The sequence below is a fragment of the Hyperolius riggenbachi genome, chromosome 2, assembly GCF_040937935.1.
Source record: "Hyperolius riggenbachi isolate aHypRig1 chromosome 2, aHypRig1.pri, whole genome shotgun sequence".
Classification (NCBI taxonomy): Eukaryota; Metazoa; Chordata; class Amphibia; order Anura; family Hyperoliidae; genus Hyperolius; species Hyperolius riggenbachi.
In genome coordinates this window covers 282,023,442-282,049,151 of record NC_090647.1, presented here as the reverse complement: position 1 = coordinate 282,049,151, position 25,710 = coordinate 282,023,442, and the positions used below count along the sequence as shown (strand labels likewise).

At 42.4% G+C, this 25,710-nt stretch overlaps 1 protein-coding gene across 3 annotated transcripts in view; it reads left to right on the top strand.

The window, feature by feature from the left end:
• The window catches only part of GALE (UDP-galactose-4-epimerase), a 111,016-nt gene that overhangs the window by 67,794 nt on the left and 17,512 nt on the right, over positions 1 to 25,710 (top strand). For all 3 annotated transcript variants that reach the window (XM_068268804.1, XM_068268805.1, XM_068268803.1), the window contains exons 2-7: positions 5,015 to 5,147; positions 5,442 to 5,557; positions 8,299 to 8,412; positions 11,423 to 11,599; positions 19,587 to 19,700; positions 19,952 to 20,018. In XM_068268804.1, the coding sequence (XP_068124905.1) occupies positions 5,027 to 5,147; positions 5,442 to 5,557; positions 8,299 to 8,412; positions 11,423 to 11,599; positions 19,587 to 19,700; positions 19,952 to 20,018 (709 nt within the window). In that variant the 5' untranslated portion in view covers positions 5,015 to 5,026. The remainder of the gene's footprint in view (positions 1 to 5,014; positions 5,148 to 5,441; positions 5,558 to 8,298; positions 8,413 to 11,422; positions 11,600 to 19,586; positions 19,701 to 19,951; positions 20,019 to 25,710) is intronic.

Sequence of the window (25,710 nt, the reverse complement as noted above, 5' to 3'; positions counted from 1 at the left end):
TTACTCACCTGGGGCTTCCAATAGCCCCCTGCAGCTGTCCGGTGCCCTGGCCGTCTCCCTCCGATCCTCCTGGCCCAGCCGGCAGCCACTTCCTGTTTTGGTGACAGGAGCTGACAGGCTGGGGACGCGAGTGATTCTTCACGCTCCCAGACACATTAGCACCCTCTATGCTGCTATATGGTATATGATATATGCTATAGCAGCATAGATGGCGCTATTGTGGCCAGGAATGCGAAGAATCACTCGCGCCCCCAGCCTGTCAACTCCTGTCACCGAAACACGAAGTGGCTGCCGGCTGGGCCAGATGGATTGGAGGGAGATGGCGAGGGCACCGGACAGCTGCAGGGGGCTATTGGAAGCCCCAGGTGAGTAAAACTCATTTTTTTGGTTTGACTTAAGTGTCCCTTTAACTGTAAAAAGAGTTTAGGTGCCCATACACTCGTCAGATTGGCAGCAGATAGATAAGAAATGAATCTGATGATCTATCTGATGCGTTTTTAGAACTTTTTTTTACCAGGATAGAATTCAGTTTGAAATCTATTGAAATTCGATCTGATGGCATTTTTTTTGCCATCAGATTTCCATTAAGGGCAATGCAAACTGATAAGCAATCTCATCAGATCGACCTAAATTTTCCACCCTACCAGTTCGATGGAAATCCATCGAAATCGGGATCGATCGGTCGGCCAGTAAATCGGCTGAGTGTATGGGCCCCTTTTTACGCATGCGTATGTTTTTACGCATCCCTGCTGGTGCAGGAAGCTATTGCAGACATCAACAAGTACGTTTTTACGCGTTACTGGTGTAATGCGTAAAAACGTACTTGTTGATGTCTTGCGTAAAAACGTACGCATGGCGACTGGCCGACTCCCAGTCGGCAAAAACGAAACTAGCTGGCAGCGGGGGACCAGAGGAGCCATGAGTGGCTGCGAGGGCACAGGACTGCTGCAGGGGGCTGGTAGATGCCCCAGGTAAGTAAAACTCAGGTAAGTGCCCCAGGCAAGTAAAACTTTTTTTTTTTTTTTTTTTTTTTTTACTTTCCTTTTAATCCTTAAATAATTGACTGAGTGGATTAATGTTCATTAATCATGTGACAGTTTGATGGCTTGATCAAAATATTCCCATTTGATGATTATTCATCAACCTTAAAGGGAAACTTAACTGAGAGGAATATGGAGGTTTCCTTTTAAACAATACCAGCTGCCTGGCAGTCCTGCTGATCTCTTTGGCTGCAGTAATGGCTGAGTCACACACCTGAAACAATCATGCAGCTAATCCAGTCTTCAGCCCAGTGCACACCAAAACCGCTAGCAGATCCACAAAACGCTAGCGGTTTTGGGTGCGGATGACAAGAGTTTAGTCCCAGTGCACAGCGGGCGGATCTTGATGCGATCCGCCGGCTGCATCCGCATGGCTAATGTATCTCTATGGGCTGGTGCACACCGGCGGTTTGAGGTTTTAAGCAAACCGCAAATGTGCAGCAAGAGGCACGTTTGCGGCTTGCTAAAAACCTCAAACCGCCGGTGTGCACCAGCCCATAGAGATACATTAGCCATGCGTATTTTCAGGCAGATGCAGCCGGCGGATTTTCAGGCGGATGCGGCCGGCGGATCCGCCCAGTGTGCACTGGGCCTGACTTCAGTCAGAGCATCTGATCTGCATTCCTGTTGAGGAGCTGTGGCTAAAAGTATTAGACACAGCATTTGCAGGAGGAGTCAGGCAACTGGAATTATTTCAAAAGGAAAAAAATAGCCATATCCTTCTCAGTTTTTAGGTTCCCTTTAAACATTTCTATGGAAAAAGACTTAGGCCAGAAACCCACTAGGATTTCTAATGCAATTCTATGGGGGATTTTTATAAAATCACATCGCTCAAGTGGGATCACACCCATAGCATTACATTAGCAAGAGTTTTCAAATCGCAAATGGCTCAGAAAATCGCTCCTAGTGGGTTTCTGGCCTAACTTTGGGAAAACCATATGTTCTATCTGGATGGCGAGCAAGTTAAGTCTCTGGGATGTTGTCTGTTTGTTTTTTTTGTCCCCCTCCTGTGAGATATTATGTATTTATTTTATTTAACCATGTTTCTAGGACCCCTGTGGTTTTACCATGAGCTTTGATGGTCCTAAATGCTGGATACACACGTTGCGTTTTGCCGTGCGATTTGTGGGATCGATTCCATCGATTTGATTATCTCCAACATGTTCGATCGTGTTTCGATGGATAGTGTTGTTGGTTTTTTTTTTTTCTGCTGTGAGAGATGTTTACCCTCTTCTCTCAGGACAGGACGTGAGGAATATTCTCTCATATTGTACACAGAATGCTATAAAAACCAAACTTTCCCATTTCTACACTGCCCAAAAGTTGTTGTTTTTTTTTTTCCCCTCTGTTGATGGGTTTCAAAGCATTAGCTGATTAATTTTCAACATCTCCGGAATTTAAAGGATTGTGTTGCAGTAGGTTGGTGTTAACATTGTTTAAAAAGACAACTGAAGTGAGAGGGATATAGAGGCCAGGGCCGGACCGAGGTAGAAGCGAGAGAGGCTACAGCTTCAGGGTGCAGTGTAGGAGGGGGGCTCACAATCAACTCAGCTTTCATTCCACTATTGTGTTTGAAGCAGAGAAATAAGTAAAAGGGATACATGGCAGAGACTGCAAGCCAGATAACTAGAGATTAACCTATTTTGGTTCCTGGACATAGAAACTACGTCCAGGAACCACGCGCGCTCCCAGCCCGTGGTTCGTTAGCCAGGCAATCAGTGAATCGGGCTACGGTGCCCGATCGCTGATTCCTCTCCCCCGCTAAAAAGCGACAGCTGCGCCTTTTCTGGCTGTTCCCTCCCCAATGCGTGGCTGTTCCCTCCCCAATGCGTCACTCCTAAGCGTGTGTTACGCTTAGAGTGACGTCATGTAAACAAACTCATGGCCGCCATCTTGTGGCCAAAAAGAAAAACTACAACAAAAAGTAAAAAAAATTTGAATCAACACACAATTACATTAAAAAAATATGGTTTACATCCCACCCTCCCAAAAATACCCAAATAAAATGTTTAATATATAAAAAAAAAAAAAAAAAATATTAACCTAAGGGTCTAAACTTTTTAAATATCAATGTAAAGATGAAATATTTCTATTTTTTTATTTTTTTTATTATTTTAAACTTGTAAGTAGTGATAGATGCAAAACGGAAAAAATGCACCTTTATTTCCAAATAAAATATTGTCGCCATACATTGTGATAGGGACATAATTTTAACGGTGTAATAACCGGGACACATGAGCAAATACAAAACGTGAGTTTTAATTATGGAGGCATGTATTATTTGAAAACTGAGAAATTTTTTTCCTTTTTTGTCTTATTCTTCCTGTTAAAATGCATTTACAGTAAAGTGGCTCTTAGCAAAATGTACCCCCCCCAAAGAAAGCCTAATTGGTGGCAGAAAAAACAAGATATAGATCAGTTCATTGTGATAAGTAGTGATAAAGTTATAGGCTAATGAATGGGAGGTGAACATTTCTCAAGTTAAAACGACGGAACGCGAATGGGTTAAGGTGTTGGGGGCCCTGGGGCGCCTCTTAGTCTAAAAGCAATCAGTGTGTGACGGCTGGAGTGGGAGGGATGGGGGGTGCACTTTAGTGTCTCAGCCTTGGGCGCTGGAGGACCTTGTCCCGGCTCTGATAGAGGCTGCCATATTTATTTCCTTTGAAACAATACTAGTTGTCTGGCAGCTCTGCTGATCTATTTGGCTGCAGTAGTGTCTGAATAACACCAGACACAAGCATGCAGGCATATGGCTAAAAGTACTAGAGGCAGAGGATTAATAGGGCTTAAAAGGAAATAAATATGGCACCCTCCATATCCCTCTAACTTCAGCTCCTCCTTTAACGGTCAACTGAAGCGAGAGGGATATGATAGACAGATATTCATTCTCTCTCTCCCTCTCCTACTGACCCTCTGCTTCTAATACTTTTTAGCTATATACCCTGCCAGGAAACTGGTATTGTTAAAAGGAAATAAATATGGCAGCCTCCATATCCCTTCATAATGCAGTATTCTGTTCGTGGACTGGGGGTTAAGGGAGCACCATTGCTTACCTAAAGGGGGTGGCTCCTGTAGCATCTGTCGCTATGGGATTCGCCATCAACATTTGCAGTGGCCGCAGTACAAAGATTCTGCCTGTGGAGGTTACATTCTGGGAACTGTAGTATGTAGATTTGAGTACATCTCCCCCCAGGGAGATGTGCAGACTACAGCTCCTGGCATGCATTGTGGCTGGGAGCTACCTCCACAGGCAGAATCTTTGAATTGTGGCCGCTGCGGACAGTGATGGCGAATCTCATAGGGACGGGGCAGCCCCCCATACACAAGCAATGGTGCTTCGCCTAACCCTTATGAGGAGCTTCATTTCACAAAAGTGTTCAGTCCCTAGAGTAAACATCCAAGCCTCAGGACTCAATATCTTGGGTGACAGTTCAGGGTCGAGGCTGTACAGATGGGTCGCTGGTGTGTAGGCAAGCAATGCTTCTGTTGCTCTCCCTGGAGGAAGGATGGTCAATGCGCAGCACACAACTTTGTGTGGTGGGCCACTGCACAAAGTTGTGTGCTGTGCATTGTCCCTCCAACCTCTCCCTCCAAAAAAGTCTGAAACCACACTTACCACCACTGGTGGGTAGGTGTGGCTTACCTTTTTGGAGGGAGAGGTTTATATAAAAGAGAGAAAAATGCATTACTGTATACTGAAATGTGTAAAAGCAGCCAGTGCCTGCGTTGTGATTTAGTAGTCCAGGATCTTTTCCCCCATGGCCTGACTTTGCTTTGGTGAACCATCTCCTGCTCACTCCCTGCATAAACACTGCTGCCTTTGTGCAATTTATGGCTCAGTGTCCAGGAGCCAAGGCTAGATTCATGTTTCTAATTAAAGGTATACAGCCAGCCTCTTGAGTCAGTGACTGCATGCAGCTAGTTTGTCGCTCTCCATAAAGCCTATTACACTCTGCTTCTCTCCCTTTGTCCAGGCTGGTGACACAATGGCTGAGAAGTTGCTGGTGACAGGAGGCGCTGGCTATATTGGTAGCCACTGTGTCCTGGAGTTAATTGAAGCTGGATATGAACCAGTAGTTATTGATAACTTTCACAATGCTATTCGAGGTGAGTTATGATACACCCATTTACCAAGGCTTTATACGTTATTTGAAATATTTTCATTTTTTGTTGTTGGGATAATGTATAATGAGACCGGTGTTTATTTTAAATAGTCTATATAACCAGAATTTGTTTGACAAACTGTTTGTTCTAGTTCTAACAACTGTGGAGTGCTGTACGCACTCATTTATTTATTTTTTCGTATGTATGTTGCTACAATACCTGGTAAGCTGTGGCCAGGCATTGGTTGAGCTCTGTGTGACTGATTGACATTACCTACTCTGTCTTGACTATTACAAGGGACCAATGGCCTTCCAGAGAGCCTGACAAGAATACAAGAGATTTTAGGCAGGAAGATTGAATTTGAAGAAGTGGATCTGCTAGACCAGGCAGCACTGGACAGTTTGTTCAAAAAGGTACAGTTAAATGTTATACAGTAGTTCAGAAATGCTTTAAAGAGAAACCATAACCAAGAATTGAACTTCATTCCAATCAGTAGCTGATACCCCCTTTGCCATGAGAAATCTTTACCTTTTCTCCAAAAGATCATCAGGGGGTCTGTATGGCTGATATTGTGGTGAAACGCCAACCATAGTGTGATGTCATGACCATGGTCCTGACAGTTTCCTGTCTGTGAACCTCATTCCAATGTGGGAAATGGCTGTTTACAGCTATTTCCAACTGCCAAAAAAAAGGGAAAAAAAGCAGCATCTCCTTCCACTGACATCGCCTGCCAGCAGTAAAAATGTCACCACGTGATAAATGTCGGAATGTAAATCTGGGACAGGAAAGATTTTACAATGGGTAAACACTGACTAAATCATTTATACATAATTATTGTAAAAATGAAGCACTTGTTTTATTACATTATTTTCACTGGTGGAGTTCCTCTTTAAGTGCAGTTGGAGATTTCCAGTTCGCAAACTTCCTAGTTTATACCTAGTTAACATTGCAGTTTGTATTCACATTAGAGAGATTTCTCTTTGGTACACTCATAGCAATACTCTGTTTTAAAGAGGAACTTTACTGAAAAATAGTAAGGGGAGTGTGGGGGAGAAATCCATACGTTGCAAAGCAAGAAGTTAAAAAATGGACGAGAGATCAAGAAATGATTGATATTCGCCATATATTTTACGCTGTTTGATTCACAATGAGCCTGCCGGTCATCATCTTTACTACTGGCATACATGAAGAAAACTAGACAGCACCAACTGCATATATCTAGAATCTCACCCACTAACAATGCGATAGGCTAAAAGGTTTTTTTTTTAATAGATATTCATATGCACAGACGGAGATACTGGCTGCTTGCCAGTTGGAAACAGCCACCATTTCCCACAATGCAACAAGGTTCAGACAGGAAACTGTCATGACATAACACTGTGGAAGGGGTTTTACCACAATATCAGTCACACAAACTCCCCTGATAATCGATTCAAGAAAAGGTAAAGATTTCTTATGCTGGGGATACACTGAACGTTTCTGTACCGTGTATCGACCAGCTGATAATATTCAGCTAGCCCGATCATGCCGCTCGACCCTCGCCCGCTCGATTCCCGCCAGCGGACAATGCCAGGGAATCGAGCGGTGATAAGGAAGCGCCGGTGGGGACGAGCGGCAATCGATCCGCGGGGATGCGCCGGCATCAAGCCGCTGGCTTGATCCGGCGCATAAAATGTGCCGTGTATGCCCGGCATTATGGGGTATGGGCTACTAATTGGAATGTAAGTTCCTCTTTAACCATTTCAGCCCGCATGGATTTTTCACCTTATGCATCAGAGCAATTTTCACCTCCCATTCATTAGCTAATAACTTTATCACTATTTATTGATCTATATCTTGTTTTTTCCGCTACTAATTAGGCTTTATTTGGGTGGTACATTTTGCTAAGAATTTTTTATAAATGCATTTTAACAGGAATATTAAGAAAAAATTGAAAATACTCATTTATTTTTCAGTTTTAGGCCATTATAGCTTTAAAATAATACATTCAATCATAATTGAAACCTATGTGTTTTATTTGCCTGCTTGTCTCGGTTATTACACCATTTAAATTTTGTCCCTATCACAATGTATGGCGCCAATATTTTATTTGGAAATAAAGGTGAATTTTTTCAGTTTTGCGTCCATCACGATTTAGAAGCTTATAATTTAAAAAATGTTCGTAGTATACCCCCTTCACATGCATATTTAAAAAGTTCAGACCCTTAGGTAACAATTTTTTTTATATTCATTAAAAAATGTATTTGGGTAATTTTTTGAATAAACCGTTAATTTTTATTGCTATATAATTGCTATAGCTGTAAATTGGCATGAAAAATGTATGTAGATGTAGTTTTACTATTTGGCCACCTTGAGGTTTTTTTTTTTTCTTCTCCTTGGTTAAGGTGTGGGAGTAGAATGTAGTCTGAGGCCTTGTGTTTTTGGCATGGGCTTTCATTTGTGGGTCTCTTAAAGGGTACCTGAAGTACATTTAAAAAAAAAAGTTAGATACTTACCTCAGCAAAAGGAAGTCTTTAGATGGTTGGTAAAAGACTGTGGATCCTCCTTCAGCTCCCAATTCCAGCACAGAATCCCTGTATACCATGGTTTCTCAACTCAGTCCTCAAGTACCCCTAACAGTGCATGTTTTGTGGAAATCCACAGAGGTAGTTATTGAGCTCTCCTGAGACACTAATTACCCCACCTGTGAATGTTTGTGATTTTCAGCTAAACCTACACTGTTGGGGGTACTTGAGGACTTAGTTGAGAAACCCTGTTCTATACCTATTTGACTCAAAACAAGTCAAATAGGTTTCTTCTGACTGTGAGTGCAGCCTTGGATGAGCACAATGGGACTGGGCATGCACGATGCCAAATTGAACAAAACACTTGTGCATGGAAGAAGAAAGCTGTGCACAAGCAGCTTCATTCTAAAGGACGCGTGCAGATCTTACTTGTGCATGTTCAGTAAAGATGCACTCTTCTGTGGCCGATGGCTCAGCCAAAAGTTGAAAAACCCTGCGATGGAATGGTGGGCTCTGCGAGCATCCAGGAAGTCTCTGGACCATCCAGAGGCTTCTAACTACGGAGGGAAGTATCTTAAGTTTCCCCCCTTCCCCACTTCAGATGTGATTGAGGTACTGTGTGTATCTATGACTATTTTTATTCTGTACAGCACAAGTTCTCCGCTGTCATGCACTTCGCTGGTCTGAAGGCAGTTGGGGAGTCGGTACAGAAGCCTCTGATGTATTATAAGGTGAACCTTACTGGCACTATCCAGCTTCTAGAGGTGAGCATACTTTAGATATCTGTGGAGGGGGGAAGATCTGAGATTTAAGACAGAGCCATGAGTAGTGACTGTATGAAGCCATCAAGTGAAAAATGTCTTTAATTCTACAGCACCTACCAACTTTAGGGCTCAAAGGGTTAGGATGTATAGAAGGTAATCTTACTACATTTTTCTATGGTGGGTTTTTTTTTTTTTTTTTTTTTCCCCCCCCCCCTTCCTTATTTGCTGCTCCTAGTCCTTTGTATGGGACTACAGGTTCTGTCCATATCTGATCTAGATACATCAACAGATCACCTTTGTGCATATGCAGGAGAGAGACAGCACTGAGTCCTCCGTCATTTTAGGTTTTCTTAATTACACAGGGGTGTGTAGCTCTGCTGCACAACGGTCCTACACTTGTTTGGTGTGTCAGCACAGTATGTAAATCTTGCCACCTGGACACAGCAGCGGCGGCCAAGCACTTACTTTTCCCAAAAAGTTTGCATTACCACATTATTTTGTGACCTTATCTTATTCACCTCCCCGTTGGGCCTGGTACCTTTTCCTGTGCCTGGGGTGCATTGTTTGTTTTCTGTGCAAAGGTAGCTCAGAAACATTGTGAGCTGGGCACAGCAAGAGGGGAGCAGCAGTGGCTGTCTACTGGTCTCAAAGTGTGCCTTTTTATTTAATGTTTGTGATCTCATGGTCATCACCTCCCTGTTGGCCCTGGCACCTGCTGTCCCTTGCTCTGTTGCTTTTTTGTTTATCTGTAGGTTTATGTATTTTTGTGAGTGTACTAGTTATGTATATCCATATGCATATCCATATGCTGTACTTATTATTTTTAACACTGTGTCACTTCATGTTCTAGTAAAATTGTTTGCAATTCTTTTTTTTTTTTTTTTTTTTTTTTTTCTTTCCCCTTAGCTTAATGGATACCAGAAGTGACATGTGACATGATGAGATAGACATGGGCAGCGCTGCGTAATATGTTGGCGCTTTATAAATACAATAAATAAAGTAAATAAATGGGTATGTACAGTGCCTAGCACACAAATAACTATGCTGTGTTCCTTTTTCTCTGCCTGAAAGCGTTAAATATCAGGTATGTAAGTGGCTGACTCAGTCAGGAAGTGACTACAGTGGCCCTCACTGATAAGAGATTCCCCCTTTATCTCCTTGCTCTCAGAAGCTATTTTCTGCTAGGAAAGTGGTTTATAGTTGGAATTTCTTATCAGTGAGGGTCACACTGTAGTTACTTCCTGACTGAGTCAGCCACTTACATACCTGATATTTAACTCTTTCAGGCAGAGAAAAAGGAACACAGCATAGTTATTTGTGTGCTAGGCATTTACATACCCATGTCTATCTCATCATGTCACATGTCACTTCAGGGCAGGGCTGTGGAGTCGGTCCAAAAATCCACCGACTCCGACTCCTCAGTTTAGGATTCCACCGACTCCGACTCCTCGACTCCGACTCCTCTAATTTGCATATTACAATTTTGTTGATTAAAAGTATGTAACATGAAATTCGTCTCTTAACTGCCAACGCTTAGGAATTTTACAAGACAACTGAAGTGAGAAGGATATGTAGACTACTATATTTATTCCCTTTAGACTAAAACTAGTCCTTGGTAAGAGTACTTGTAAAAGGTACAAACCGGAACAAAGAACATCTATCAGGCCCTAGGCAATGTAAGTGTGGGTACATGTAGGAATGATGTGCAGGTACTCTGCAGGGGAATGAGGAGATTGTAAACAGACAACACCTCTGTATTGAATGTGCACAGCATTCTCAGTGGATTCCCTGCAGCTCTGTGGGGAGTGCATATGTAGAGTATAGTACTACTGTGTAACAAAGTAAACCTGAGACAGATGAAATTAAAGTTTTATACATACTTGGGGCTTTCTCCAGCCGCCTTCAGGATAATCAGTCCCTCGTTGTCCTCCTCCACCACCTGGATCTTCTGCTATGAGTCCAGGTACTTGAGCCAGTCGGGCGTAGTGCGCATGCACACACTCCGCTGCCAGGAGCATACTACACCTGTGCAGCACTATTGCGCAGGTGCAGAATGTTCCTGGCTGTGGGAGCGGCATGCGGCCGGACAGCGCTGACTGGCTGAATTACCAGGACTCATAGCAGAAGATCCGGGTGGTGGAGGACAGCGAGGCACTGATTAGCCTGAAGGGGGCTGGAATAAGCCCCAGGTATGTATAAAACTTTACTTTTCATCCGTCTCAGTTACCCTTTAATTTGTAGTCCCCAAACCAAATTTTAACAACATATCAAATAATTTGATTTCATCAGCAAAGGGAGTGCATACATTTGCATAAATCAGCATCAATGCAGAATTATTTCCATCTCGTTGACCATCTCTATTAGTGACACAGCTACACATCAGGCTTTATTCTTACAGCATAGATGTTATTTAGTATATATGAGATTCCTGTGTACACATCATATATACAGTCACAATCAGATATGTATATCTGACCTTAAAAATACGGGGACTGCTTTATTGAAGCAGCACAAGTAACTAATTTTGATTGGTTTATTTCATTTTTGTGGACTAAGCACAGCTATTACTGTGTGTGTATATATATATATATATATATATACATTATTTTTAATGACTATTATCTGAGAAATAGAACATTTATCATATTTTCTATTTTAATTACAGTTACAAATTCATTAGGAGTCGGAGTCGGTGCATTTTTTCCCGACTCTGACTCCAGGCACCCAAAATTGCCCGACTCCACGACTCCGACTCCGACTCCACAGCCCTGCTTCAGGGTATCATTTTAAAGCATTTAATTGTATTGTGCAGTCTTGTAATTATATGTGAAGGGGAATGTAGGAAATGCTCAGGAAGAGTGTCACAAAAGTGAACCTGGTTTTCCCATCGAACAAATTATTTTATGACAGCAGGGCAAATATGCTAAAACTCCATTTGATAGGCTTTGAATTGATCTTATCCCTAGCCTGGTATAATACACAGGATAACACCTTCATCTTCTGCTTCTAGGCAATGAATGCTCATGGTGTCAAGAAAATGGTGTTCAGCAGCTCTGCCACAGTGTATGGTGACCCCGAGTATTTACCTATAGATGAAAAACACCCAGCTGGAGGATGCACAAACCCATATGGAAAAACAAAATATTTTATTGAGGAGATTATTAAGGACCAGTGCAAGGCTGATGAGGTGAGTATCTGTTTTCATCTCACACAATATGAGCTACATTAGCTAAAGAAGTGGATAATGATTAAGACCCTGGGGAAAGATCTTCATCGTTAAAATAGAAAAAGTTAAGGGCCATTTTGTTGCTTTAGTGGCAAATTAAGAGGAGCAAACTTGATAAGCGCTTACTCTTAGGGTCTTTTTCCACTACCCTGCGATTTGCGATTTTGATTCTAATCTTAAAATGCAAGGTATTTTAAACTAATGGAAGCAATTTCCATTAGTGTGATCCGATTGAGTTGTGATTTTGGTCCAAGCGCAATCATTGTCCTGCCGTGTTTTGGCTGCGATTTTAACTCTACGATTGAGATCGTGTCTCATAGTGGAAAAGAACCCTTACACTGGTCTTATGTAAGACTATTGCATACATTGAATGTAGTTTAACAACTTATGCCAGGTACACACCATTTAATTTCCTGGCAGATTGATGGGTCAAAATGATTCTTTCCAACGTGTCCAATCAGCTTCCGGTCAATAACTGGACCGATTTTTCTTTTTGCAGAAAGGATCAGGGAATCTATCCTGTTTGGGAGCTGATTGGGCATATCAGATGTAATCGTTTCGACCCGTTGATCTCCTGATAAATTGAATGGTGTGTACCTAGCCTAAAAGCTGTAAAGGCAGAAACTTTAATGTATGTTAATTATACTATATACATTGCTACCTTTATCGTGGAAGGATGGCCAGTAAAATTTTTGTAAAAGGAGAACTTGGTGGGTTATTGTTGTGCGTTCTTGGTTAGGGGTATCTAGTACAGAAATGTGAAGCTGTAGATATACTCTGGAGTACTGATTTTACCAACGGACTACTGTTTTACATTTATAATACATGTATTAAAAAGGCCTACCTGTACAATATAGCCAATGTATTGATCTTCATAACACATACAGTAGATGTTCGTAAGATTGTCCAGACATATTGCATAGTGTATAGTCATCCTTACCGACACTGCAAAGAGATCTATTGCATCTGAGGGTCATATTTAAGATGTGTAGATATTAACAATTTATTGCACCTACATTTTCTTCATGGAGAACCATTCAGATTTCTTTTTAGGTGGCTGTTTTGTAAGGCTGGTCAGTTGTGTGACAATGTCTTACTCTTGCTTTCTATTTTAGCAGACATTGTAAGCAGAAGTAAGACCTACAATGGTCAACACCAGTCATTCCAAAGACATAACATTTGTTTAGGTAATACCTTTAAAGACTAAAGGCTGGTTCACACTTTTTTTTCAGCGCTTTGCTGATCGTCGGCGATCAGCAAAGCGCTGCTGCCAATGTATCCCGATGGACACACTCACACTGCAGCGTTTAATTTTTGATCAATTGCAAATGCGGTGCATGCAGTGTCTTTGGGGCGATTGTGATGTGATTCTCGTTCTAAAGCTCCTTACGCACTAACTTGTGAGATTTTGCCCACTGAAGAAAAATTAAAAGGACCAGTCAGAATTTAAATTGCAAATCGCTACACAAACGCTGGCAAAAAGCTTACACTTTTTAAAATCTCTCCCAAAAGTGCCGGAAAATGCTCATGAAATTGCTTACAAAACGCTAATTAAAAACTTTGATTTGTAGTGGGTTCCAGGCCTGATACAGATCTTTTTCAGAACCATACAAAAGTAATGTAACATATATTGAGACTTGGTATGTGATTTTGTAGGCTTATTCAGCAATCTGACACCCTGTCTTTTAGGCTACTTACACACCAAGACGTTGCGTTTTAGGGGACGTTAAGGTCGCATAACGTGCCCCTAACGCAACGCATGGTGGTGTTGAAGTTGGACGTCAGATTGAGCTGCGTTATGCAGCTCTCAAAGCAGCCGCTCCAGGTTAGTGATAGGAAGTCTGGATCTTTTTAAGGATTTGGATCATTTGAATCGGATCATTGAAAAGATCCGGATCTTTTTAAGGATTTGGATCATTTGAATCGGATCATTGAAAAGATCCGGATCTTTGAACCAAATCATTTGAATCATTTTACTAGGGAAGCAGACTGGGGGTGAAATGACTAGCAGGACAGGACTTTCCCTGCACTGTACATTCTGTATGTTCCTGTTTCTTCCAGACAGACATCCACTGTGAACCGAATCTTTCATTGTGGTGATCCGGATGATTCGACTCACAAAAAAGATCCGGATCAAATGAACGATTCGTTCATGACCCGGACAACACTACAGTCCTACCACGTCTCTGCAGTGCAGTGAATATTAATTAGCAATGTGGCTGGGTGCGGAGGAGGAGGGGAGACCTCCTCCTCCAACATTACTGAGCATGTGCAAGCAGTCTAACGCTGCTTAGCCCAGTATAACGTACAGCATGCATCACTTTGTTTAAACGTGCTGCGTTACAATGTAACGCAACGTGGGGACTGTGAACAGCACAATTGATTTTACAGTGCTGTGAGTTAGGCTGCGTTACTGGCTGCTGTAACGTGGGACTTTAACGTCCCACTGTGAAACCAGCCTTAAGGTCCATACCCACAACCCGATTTTTGCAACCAACAATTGTTCCTATGATATTTGGTAACCTCTTTTTATAAAATTCATTAAACGATGCTAAAAGAGGTCTGACTACCTGCGATGATCATTCAAATTGATCACAGATCACTGAATGAGCTATTCAGAACCGCATTGACTTTATTGTTTATCTCGTCGCTGCAAATTCCCCGATCCAACTTCTAGTGGATACGTAGCTTTAGTCAGTCTTAGCTCTTTTGAAATGTGGAAGACCTTGTCAGTGCTTAGATGTGTTGAACCCTGAGAGCATTTGTCAATAAAGGTAAATGCAAGAGTGACCCCGCTGGCCAGCAGTGTACAGATGTGAACAGGGCTGTGAAGTCGGTCCAAAAATCCTCCGACTCCTCAGTTTAAGATTCCACCGACTCCACGACTCCGACTCCTCTAATTTGCATATTACAATTTTGTTGATTAAAAGTATGTAACATGAAATTCGTCTCTTAACTGCCAACGCTTAGGAATTTTACAAGACAACTGAAGTGAGAAGGATATGGCGACTACTATATTTATTCCCTTTAGACTAAAACTAGTCCTTGGTAAGAGTACTTGTAAAACATACAAACCGGAACAAAGAACATCTATCAGGCCCTAGGCAATGTAAGTGTGGGTACATGTAAGAATGATGTGCAGGTACTCTGCAGGGGAATGAGGAGATTGTAAACAGACAACACCTCTGTGTTCAATGTGCACAGCATTCTCAATGGATTCCCTGCAGCTCTGTGGGGAGTGCATATGTAGAGTATAGTGCTACTGTGTAACAAAGTAAACCTGAGACAGATGAAATTAAAGTTTTATACATACCTGGGGCTTCCTACAGCCCCCTTCAGGATAATCAGTCCCTCGTTGTCCTCCTCCACCACCTGGATCTTCTGCTATGAGTCCAGGTACTTGAGCCAGTCAGGCGTAATGCGCATGCACACACTCCGCCGCCAGGAGCATACTACACCTGTGCAGCACTATTGCGCAGGTGCAGAATGTTCCTGGCTGTGGGAGCGGCATGCGGCCGGACAGCGCTGACTGGCTGAATTACCAGGACTCCTAGCAGAAGATCCGGGTGGTGGAGGACAGCGAGGGACTGATTAGCCTGAAGGGGGCTGGAGGAAGCCCCAGGTATGTATAAAAAACTTTACTTTTCATCCGTCTCAGTTTCCCTTTAATTTGTAGTCACCAAACCAAATTTTAATAACATATCAAATTATTTGATTTCATCAGCAAAGGGAGTGCATACATTTGCATAAATCTGCATCAATGCAGAATTATTTCCATCTCGTTGACCATCTCTATTAGTGACACAGCTACACATCAGGCTTTATTCTTACAGCATAGATGTTGTTTAGTATATATAAGAGATTCCTGTGTACACATTATATATACAGTCACAATCAGATATGTATATCTGACCTTAAAAATACGGGGACTGCTTTATTGAAGCAGCACAAGTAACTAATTTTGATTGGTTTATTTCATTTTTGTGGACTAAGCACAGCTATTACTGTATATATATATACATTATTTTTAATGACTATTATCTGAGAAATAGAACATTTTATCATATTTTCTATTTTAATTACAGTTACAAATTCATTAGGAGTCGGTGCATTTTTCCCGACTCTGACTCCAGGCACCCAAAATTGCCCGACTGCACGACTCCGACTCCACAGCCCTGGATGTGAAGTCAGCTGTATAGCTGACAACGTGTTCTGTTATGAGGAGGGCCGACAGAGTGTCACTTGCATGGCGGGGAGCAGCATGCACCAAGCAATCTGCCTAGTGGATTGCTTGCAGAACAGTGGTCTGAGGCTTCTGTACACACACCAGATTATTGGGTGAGGCGGTCCTTGTCGGCCTCCTAAGCTAATTTTAACCAAGCATATGTACAGGGCTTTACATTTCCCAGGAGGAAAGACTGTGACTAGGTGGCCATACACTGGTTGATATGGCCAATAGATAGATCATTATCTGATCAAAGGTATCTATCTGATCAAATTCCTCCACGCACTACTTATAGATTTTTAGCTAAAATTATTTGCGTGCCTGCTGGATCTCCCATGGAAGTGTGCAAATGGTTTAACTTTTTTTTTTGCTATTTTTCTGGCCACACCCCCTTTAGCACCTCCCTAATAACTTCTTTATATGCCCTAACGTAAGGTGATATGCCTGGATATATGTATTTTTTTTCCTTGTAACTGACACTTGTGGTCTGGGTTTAATCTAGTGCATTCCCTCTTTCCCCTGTCTGTAACCATTGCCAGGACACACACAGCTTATGCTGGTGTGTGCATAGTGGACATTGATATATTTCATTAGCTCCCTTGTGAGATTAGTTTGAACTATCTGTCCCAGGAGAGGATGTCAGGATATGTGCTCCTAATCTTTCAGATAGGTTTGATGCAATGAATGTTTGCATGTCTACACTATGCATGTTACAGGGCCAGAGTTAGGACACTTACGAATACCTGGGTACTACTTCGCAAGGGAATGCATTCTTTTGTAACTAAGACCCCGGCTTTTAACTTGGGGCCTTTATCCGCTCATCAGTTTTTCTGCACGAGTATTCTGACAATTTTGCATTGCTGTCAATTGTTTTTTTTGCATACGAAAAACTCATTCAAATGTGAACTAGCCCATTGATGAACATTGGTTGCAATTTTCCTGTGCAGAAAATGCATGGAAAAACTGTGGAGACAGGTCCTAAGGGTGCATACACACATCAGACCATAGTCTTTGGAAAATGAAAGATCACAGACCAATTTTACCCCCTTCCATGTAGTATGAGAGCCATACCTACATTCTATTCTATGGAGCTGAACTCCCCATCAGACAGAAATCTTTGCAAGATGCTGCACACAAAGATGCTGTACACATTCAAAAGATCAGCATCTGCAAAAGATCTGTTCCTGCAAAAGATCTGTTCTTGCAAAATGCATTGATAGTCTATATCTGCAGATCCTCATACACACCTTGTTTAACAGACATTCATCTGCAGATCAGACCTTCATCTGCAGATCAGATCCACCAGGATGGATCTTCAGATCTGCAGATGATTGTCTGATCTGCAGATGAATGTCTGTTAAACAAGGTGTGTATGATGATCTGCAGATATCATAGACTATGAATGCATTTTGCTGGAACGGATCTTTTGCTGGAACGGATCTTTTGCTGGAACGGATCTTTTGCTGGAACGGATCTTTTGCTGGAACGGATCTTTTGCTGGAACGGATCTTTTGCTGGAACGGATCTTTTGCAGGAACGGATCTTTTGACTGTGTCCAGCATCTTTGTGTGCAGCATGTTGCAAAGATTTCTATCTGATGGGGAGTTCAGCTCCATAGAATAGACTGTGTAGAGTATGGCTCTCATACTACATGGAAGGGGGTAAAATTGGTCTGTGATCTTTCATTTTCCAAAGACTATGGTCTGATGTGTTCTACCCACCTTAAGCTGTAGGGATAGCAGTGATGTCTGGATTATTAAATCTTGTGAATGCACATTTTCATAGAAATGTTCAAACAAATGCAAAGGGTTGTTATTATTATTATTATTATTATTATTATTATTATTATTTAGTATTTATATAGCGCCGACATATTACGCAGCGCTGTACAGTGTGTGTATATATGTATATATATATATATATATATATATATATATATATATATATATATATATATATATATATATATATATATATATATATATAATCTATCTTGTCACTAACTGTCCCTCAAAGGAGCTCACAATCTAATCCCTACCATTGCCATATGTCTATATAATGTAGTGTATACATTGTAGTCTAGGGCCAATTTTAGCGGGAGCCAATTAACTTATCCGTATGTTTTTGGAATGTGGGAGGAAACCGGAGTGCCCGGAGGAAACCCACGCAGCCACGGAGAGAACATACAAACTCTTTGCAGATAGTGCCCTGGCTGGGATTCGAACCAGGGACCCAGCGCTGCAAGGCGAGAGAGCTAACCACTACGCCACCATGCTGCCAGGGTTAACTGTGTTTTCCTATTTTACTGCCCACACCCCCTTTAGCACCCCCCTAATAACTTATTTAAAGGGAACTTGAACTGAGTAAAATTATTTAAAATAAACACATGACGTAGCTGCAAATGAATATTACATACTAACCTCACTGCCAGTCCCTCTCAGAAGCTCACCATTTTCTTCTTACAGTGATCCCTTCCAGTTCTGACAATATTTTGTCAGAACTGAAATATACCATTTGCGGTCAGATATATTTCTCTACTGCTGTCAGTTACAACTGAATGTGCAAGGTAATGCCCATGTTTCTCTTTGCCTCAAGTGGGTGATATTACAGTTTACCAGTGTGCTGAATAGTAGGCTGTTATGGGGTAATGGCCATTTTCAAAATGGAGGACAGAGAATGTCATTGATCTCAGGGGACAAACCGTACGCTAGACAGGAGAAAGAGATTGAGGCGTAGACTACACGGAAGGTAAGTATGACGTGTTTGTTTATTTTGACTTGTAATTTTCAGTTCAAGTTCTCTTTAAGGCTGTTTTCCCACCAGGATGTCGCGTTTTAGGGGACGTTATAGGTCGCATAACGTGCCCCTAATGCAACGCCTGGTGGTGTTGGAGCAGGACGCTACCTAGAGCTGCGTTATGCAGCTCTTGGTGCGCCTTTTTTGTGCACTGGGATGTGGAGACCACGTGATCCGCATCACGTGGTCCCGCCAGCCAATCGCCGCACAGAGCGGCCGCTCCTGGAAAGTAAACCCTGCACGTCACAGTGCAGTGAATATTAATTAGCCATGTGGCTGGCCGCGGAGGAGGGAGACCTCCTCCTCCAACATTACTGAGCATGTGCAAACAGTCTAACGCGGCTTAGCCGCATATAACGCACAGCATGCAGCACTTTAAGTTGACGTCCAGCGTTACAATGTAACGCAACGTGGGCACTGTGAACAGCCCATTTAGGTTTCATTGCTGTGAGTTAGGCTGCGTTACAGGCTGCACTAACGTGCGCCTGTAACGTCTTACTGTGAAAGCAGCCTAAATGTCCTAACTTGAGGTGATGTGCCTGGATATATGTATTTTTTTGGGGGGTCTCCCAGTCAATCTGATCAAGTCCTGGATCATGCCTGAAGAAGAAACTTTAAGTTTACAAAGCTTGCAAAATAATCTTGTACAGCTAGTAATTAAGATATTACCTAGACAACTTCTGTTATGTCTTCGGATTCTCTCTGACTCCACCGGACCACATACAACTGGATTCACCAGTTATTCCAGTGACTGATTTGTAAAGCTGTTCATATTCAGCACGTACTGCTTTATGAAGCCTCCCCAAGGAAACTATGTCGAACAAACTGATCTCCTGTTATAGGGAATATTCATTGCATTTACAGGGTAAACCTTGTAGGCTTGTACTGTGCAGTGAAATAATCTGCTTTTGTATTTTACCCTATTAGGGATGGAGTGCAATTCTCTTGAGGTACTTTAACCCTGTTGGAGCTCACGTATCTGGTCGCATTGGAGAGGATCCTCAAGGACCTCCAAACAACCTTATGCCATATGTATCCCAGGTTTGTATAATGCAAGATTTGTGTTGAGTCATAGATTACAAAATTGCATGTAGGTAGCTGTGCCATACATGTATCCATAAAGTTATTGCCTTGAAACTCTCCTCTTACAAGATGTGTGAAAGTCACAAGCTCTACGTAAGTGTTTTCTATCTATATTGGAGGTGAGGTTGAAAAGTATGATCACCTGCGCTTGTAGCCTTTTTTCATGGTGTTAGATAAAAGCACAACATAATAATTTGTGGAACTTTCAGGTTGCTGTTGGACGGAGGGAACATTTGAATGTGTTTGGCAATGACTACAATACACCTGATGGGACAGGTAAGTCCCTATACCAGTCTTTGCCGTGTTTCCTGACTACAAACTGTGTATCAATGAATTAAATGAAATTATACAGGACACACACTTTTCAATATGTGCTTGAGGGCTTAAGTGCAAAAAGGTGGGGTACTGTTATAACTTGTATCACTTTTTATTTTGCACTAACAGTAGACTCCTTAAAGGATACATCTAAGCTGATAAAGAGCTACTTACCTGGGGCTTCCTCCAGCCCCTGGCAGCCGATATCTACTGCCAGGGGCTGGAGGAAGCCCCATGTAAGTAGATTTCAAATTTTTTTTTTTTATCAGCTCAGATGTATCCTTTAAAGTGAATGGGAACCGCATTTAAAAAAAAAAAAAAAAAAAAGGAAGCAAATACTTGAGAGGGAAGGCTCTGGTTCGTATAGAGCCTTCCGTCTCCTCTCTCGGTGCTCTCCATCCTGTGCTGGCTTTTCACCGTTTCAATCCCCCGCTGAAAGAGTATTTGAAAGTCTTCAGGAGCCATGTCCTCCTGAAGACGTGCGGCTCCATACTGCACAGGCGTGAGCATGCAAGAAAGCGTGCTTGCGCAGGTGCAGTACAGGCCGCCCTTCTTCAGGAGCACTCGGGCTCCCTGAAGACTTCTGAAGCCTCCTTTGGCCGGGTAAAGCAGTATTTGACTAATTTAGTCAAATTTTGCTACCGAGGGCGAGCCAGCACCGGAACGACGGGACCAGGAGAGGAGCCGGAAAGGCTCTATAGGACCCAGAGCCTTCCCTCTCCTTGTGTAAGTATCTGTATAATTTTTTTAAATGCGGTTCCCAATTCACTTTAAGGATTATTAAGGATCAGCTTCTTGGATTAATGCTAAGCCTTCTAGAAACTGTTAACGCAGATACTCTTTTTGGGAGGGCTTAACTTACACAATTCTCCTTTGCAATTGCATTTAGTATATTTTTACTACGTGGATCACTAATCACTGACTTTTGTTAAAAGTAAATAATCTTACTCATGAGACATTCCTCGTTCAGTTGCCAAAACCTCAGAAATCTTTATTACTTGTACAAGGGTGTTTCTCCGCCAGCATATATATATATATATATATATATATATATATATATATATATATATATATATATGGATTGTAGCTACACAAATCCTGCTAAGCAAAGAAAAAGCAAGCTCCTCTTGTGCGCAGGGGTATTTAAACCTAATGAATATAATAAAATATTCCTCCCTTTGGGCAGTTCTTTCTGTTAAAAGTCCAATCGTCATGTCCAGTTCCTCCTTTTAGGTGGGGTTGTTCTTCCTCTGTGTCCCTCATGAATAAGTGAAAGTCAACAGGAAGGAGAAATCTTCTGACATCAGTTCCTTGTCTCATGTCCTTCAAAATCACCCACACTTTCAGAGAGCTGGTTTGAACTGGTCCTTTCAACCTGCTGCCTCTGTGCTTGGTACAGAATGACACTGAGGGGGGTTGAAGGTTGTTCTGGCTTACTGTGAAGGAATATGAAAAACTGTACACAGTAAATGGTTCAAAACATATGTAACATATATTCAGTGATATCGTGATATCTCCTTGGTTAACAATAATCCTTTTACTTAAAGTGTCACTCTAACACAATAATCTAATTCTGTGCATGTGGTCCTTATAGCCACATAGGATATACATAAAGATTAACAGATTAATTATAAAATTCTTTCCACACTTTACAATAAAGGAGAACTCATCTGTAAGCTCACAAAACAGTCTTTTTCCAGTAACACTCCAGGACAGGTACACATTGAGACTTGGCTCCTCCCAGGAACAGGAAATATCCGAAAGCCTCTCTATAAATTGAACATGGACCAAGGGTCAGGCAGTATTCGAGAGACCTGGTTCCTGGACCAGGAAATATCCATGTGCTCGCTGTCCCGGAGAGCCTGGGTGGCTAGGGAAGGTGTTGGCACAAGTGTGGATCCTGCTACACACAGAGGATCCACTATGGCTGGAAGGTACCTGTGGGATGGCCGGCTGGTAATGGCTTCCAGCGTTTCTTCACCCTGTTGGTCGGCCTGAATGTGGGTAAGGCACCGCTTCAGGGAGAGCCGCACCGAGGACTCACCACGCGGAGGCGGCGGCATGGAGGATGGCGTCCGGCAGATGCAATGGCGGAGGCGTAATGCGGAAGTCTTCCGGCCGCAACCTCAGAGTACTTCCGGGTTGCGTGACGTCACTTCCAGTTTGCCGGGTGAAGAGGTGCGGCTGCCCGGAGTCCCATCTCTCGGCGTCTCGCAGCACGGAAGGATGTCGGAGATAGAGCAGGAAAGGTAAGATTGCTCTGCTGGGACCCGGGCAGCGGTGGTGACTCCTGTGGGAGCATGATTCCGCATGCAGCATTACAGAATGGTGGCTGCAGTGAGCCTTGCACGGAAAATTTTATGCAGCATATGCTGTTGACAGGCTGTAATGATTTTCTGTGATACACGTTTTTTAATGTGAACAGGCTGGGTCTGTTATGTAAACATTATGTTTAAAGAAAGACTGTTATTATGCAAAATGTTTTCCTGTGGGATACAGATATATAGAATATGTGTGATACAAATGCATATGCTAAAATATTGTATGTTACACATAGTGTCATTTTTAGATCATGATTAAGCATATAAAAGTATAATGCTGGGGCAAATGGCACTTTAAAGAGACAAGCTAGTTTTTATTTCTGTGTGTCGTTTCAGGGTGCTTCTACAAATGTACCTGACCCTGCAAAGACCACTAAGCGGTGCCCTGTGTGCAATGTTAAGGTCAATCCTGCATCAACAAAACTCTTGTGCAAGGATTGTACCTACAAAGTGATGAAACAGGAATCCGCTTCTCAAAGAGATATACAGGCTTTGAGACAAGATTTAAAAGATACGTTAAGAGTTTAAGGCAACTGCAACACCTTCCAAATCTGACACATCAGCTGAAACACAAGTTGATCAGGCTAATCAGCCTAAGGGATTGGAGGTCGTTACACATAAAAAAGCCACAAGCAAAACCAATAAAGCAGTTATAATTTCAGATGAAGAAGAAATTAGCGATAATGAGGATGTATCAGCAAGTTCTGCAGAACCTCAGGAAATGGAAAACAAACCTTCCAAGTTTAAATTTCCTGTAGCAGAGACTGAGATGTTATTAACAGCCATCTATGAAGACTTAAATTTAACTAAAGCAAGTACTGAGCCAGTATCTATGCATGATAAACTGTATGAAGGGATGGAAAATCCACAAGAGTTGTATTTTCCAGTACATAAATCCACAAAAAATTTAATTGCAAGTCAGTGGAAGAATCCAGACAAAAAATTGTTTATGTCAAGAGGATTTAAAAGACGTTTCCCGTTTTCAGAGGAAGACTGTAAAACATGGGACAGAAGTCCTAAATTAGATTCTGCATTTTCACAAGTTAATAAAGAGGATGAATTGGCGTTTGAAGACCTAGGACACCTTAAAGATCAATCAGATAAAAAAATCGAATATGCATTAAAGAGATTATGGCCTGCCATTTGCGCAAATTTTAGACCCTCAGCCGCAACCACATGCGTAGCAAGAATGCTTGCAGTATGGATGCAGCAGTTAGAGGAGAATATTAATAAGGATACGCCAAAAGACCAGATCATTAACTCAATGACTGTAATGCATAAGGCAGTAGCCTATATTATTGATGCCGCTTCTGAATCCATAAGATTGACATCAAAGGCAGCAGGTATTTCTAATGTGGCCAGAAGGAATCTGTGGATCAAAACCTGGCAGGGGAGTATGGCTTCAAAAAATAGTGTGCTCTATTCCAGTAGTAGGAGAAACTCTCTTTGGGCCGGAATTGGATGAGGTACTAGAAAGAACAGCCAGAAAGAAAAAAATCATTCCCTAAAAAGAGACAACTTAAAGCAGGGAAAAGATTTTTTTTTTTGCCAGAACCGGCAAACAGACAGGCCCGACAGTCAAAATAAGAGGAGAACCTGGTCCTTCAATAAAGATCAAAAGCGACCAGGACCAAGTTTTAAAACTCCTGCACAAACTAAACAATGACAAGTTAAAAGTGGGAGGAAGGCTGTGCTACTTCCTTCCACATTGGAAAACTTTAACAAAAAGTCCGTTTATTCTAGATCTGATAAAAAGGGGTTATCACATCGCATTCCAAAGGAGACCCCCAAGAAAGTTTGTGGTGACCAAGAAACTAATATTGCCTCAACATCAGGAAGCGCTGAAAGAGATCATTGCAGATATGCTAGAAAGACATGTGGTATCATTAGTGCCAGTGGTACAAAGAGGCCAAGGCTTCTACTCGAAAACATTTCTGGTACAAAAACCATCGGGAAAATACAGAAGAATATTAAACTTAAAACCAATCAATCCGTACATAAGATACGAAAAATTCCGTATGGAGTCAATTTACTCGATAAGAAATTTACTGATACCAGATGGCCTTATGGCAAGTGTGGATCTACAAGACGCCTATTGGCACATTCCAATAGAACTCAAATCACAAAAATTCCTAAGATTCGCAGTTCAGATGGAAAAGGGAGTTCAGCATCTTCAATTCCGCTGCCTCCCATTTGGCATAACATCAGCCCCAAGAATTTTTACAAAAGTAATGGGAGAACTGATTGCAGCCATGCACAGGGAAGGAATTACCGTATTTTTCGGACTATAAGACGCTCCGGACTATAAGACGCACCTAGGTTTAAAGGGCAAAAACTGGGGGGAAAAAAAAATACACTAAACCTGGGTGCATGCATGGTCCAGGAGCGTCCTATGGACCTTTCCTCCCCCTAAGATGTCTGTCACATTGCCAAGCTACATTAACCCCTGCTGCCATTACAAGCTACACTAAACTACACTTCACTAACCCCTGCATGCCCCCTCCCCCAGCTACACAACTCCCACCCCCCCCCCTCCCCTTCCCAGCTACACTAACCAATACAATTACAGCAAACGTGATCTCGCCTGGGTGGCAGTAGCTGTGTCTGGTCAGGGTGTCCATGCAGTCTTAAGGAAGTGCACAGTAGGACGACATCAGCAGCACCCATGAGATCCCCAGTGTTCTTAACCAGCAGCTTCTGTAATTATATACAATGCTGTTCCTTTGATCTATAATCCCCCCGAGCGTGCCCCACAGCAGCGATACACCCGGCATTGTTATTATCCGCAGGGCGCTTGCTTTGATCTATAATCCCCCCCCCCCAGCGTGCCCCGCAGCGGCGCCATACACAATGACTCTAGGCGGTATAGAAAAGCCACTGTGATCATTAACAATGTTCTTTCAACTTGCCCGTTAGCCCGCAGCTCGATTCCAGCTGACAAATGATGAGACACTTCAGCCGCTATAGCGGCAGCCCCGTTAGCCCACAGCTCGATCCCAGCTGACAAATTACGATACACTTCACCTCAGAGGCTTCCGTACTTGCATTGTTTACTTGCGTCATCACATGACCCGTCGGGTCATGTGATGACAATGCAAGTACGGAAGCCTCTGAGGACTGCCGCTATAGCGGCTGAAGTGTATCGTAATTTGTCAGCTGGGATCGAGCTGCGGGCTAACGGGGCTGCCGCTATAGCCGCTGCGAGCAGTTTTATTCCCTTAATATGATGGACGATCCGGTAGCCATAGATGCCCTGGCACAGGAATGGAATCAAGATATACTATATGCCTTCCCACCATTAAATCTAATGCCCCTGGTATTGCAAAAATTAA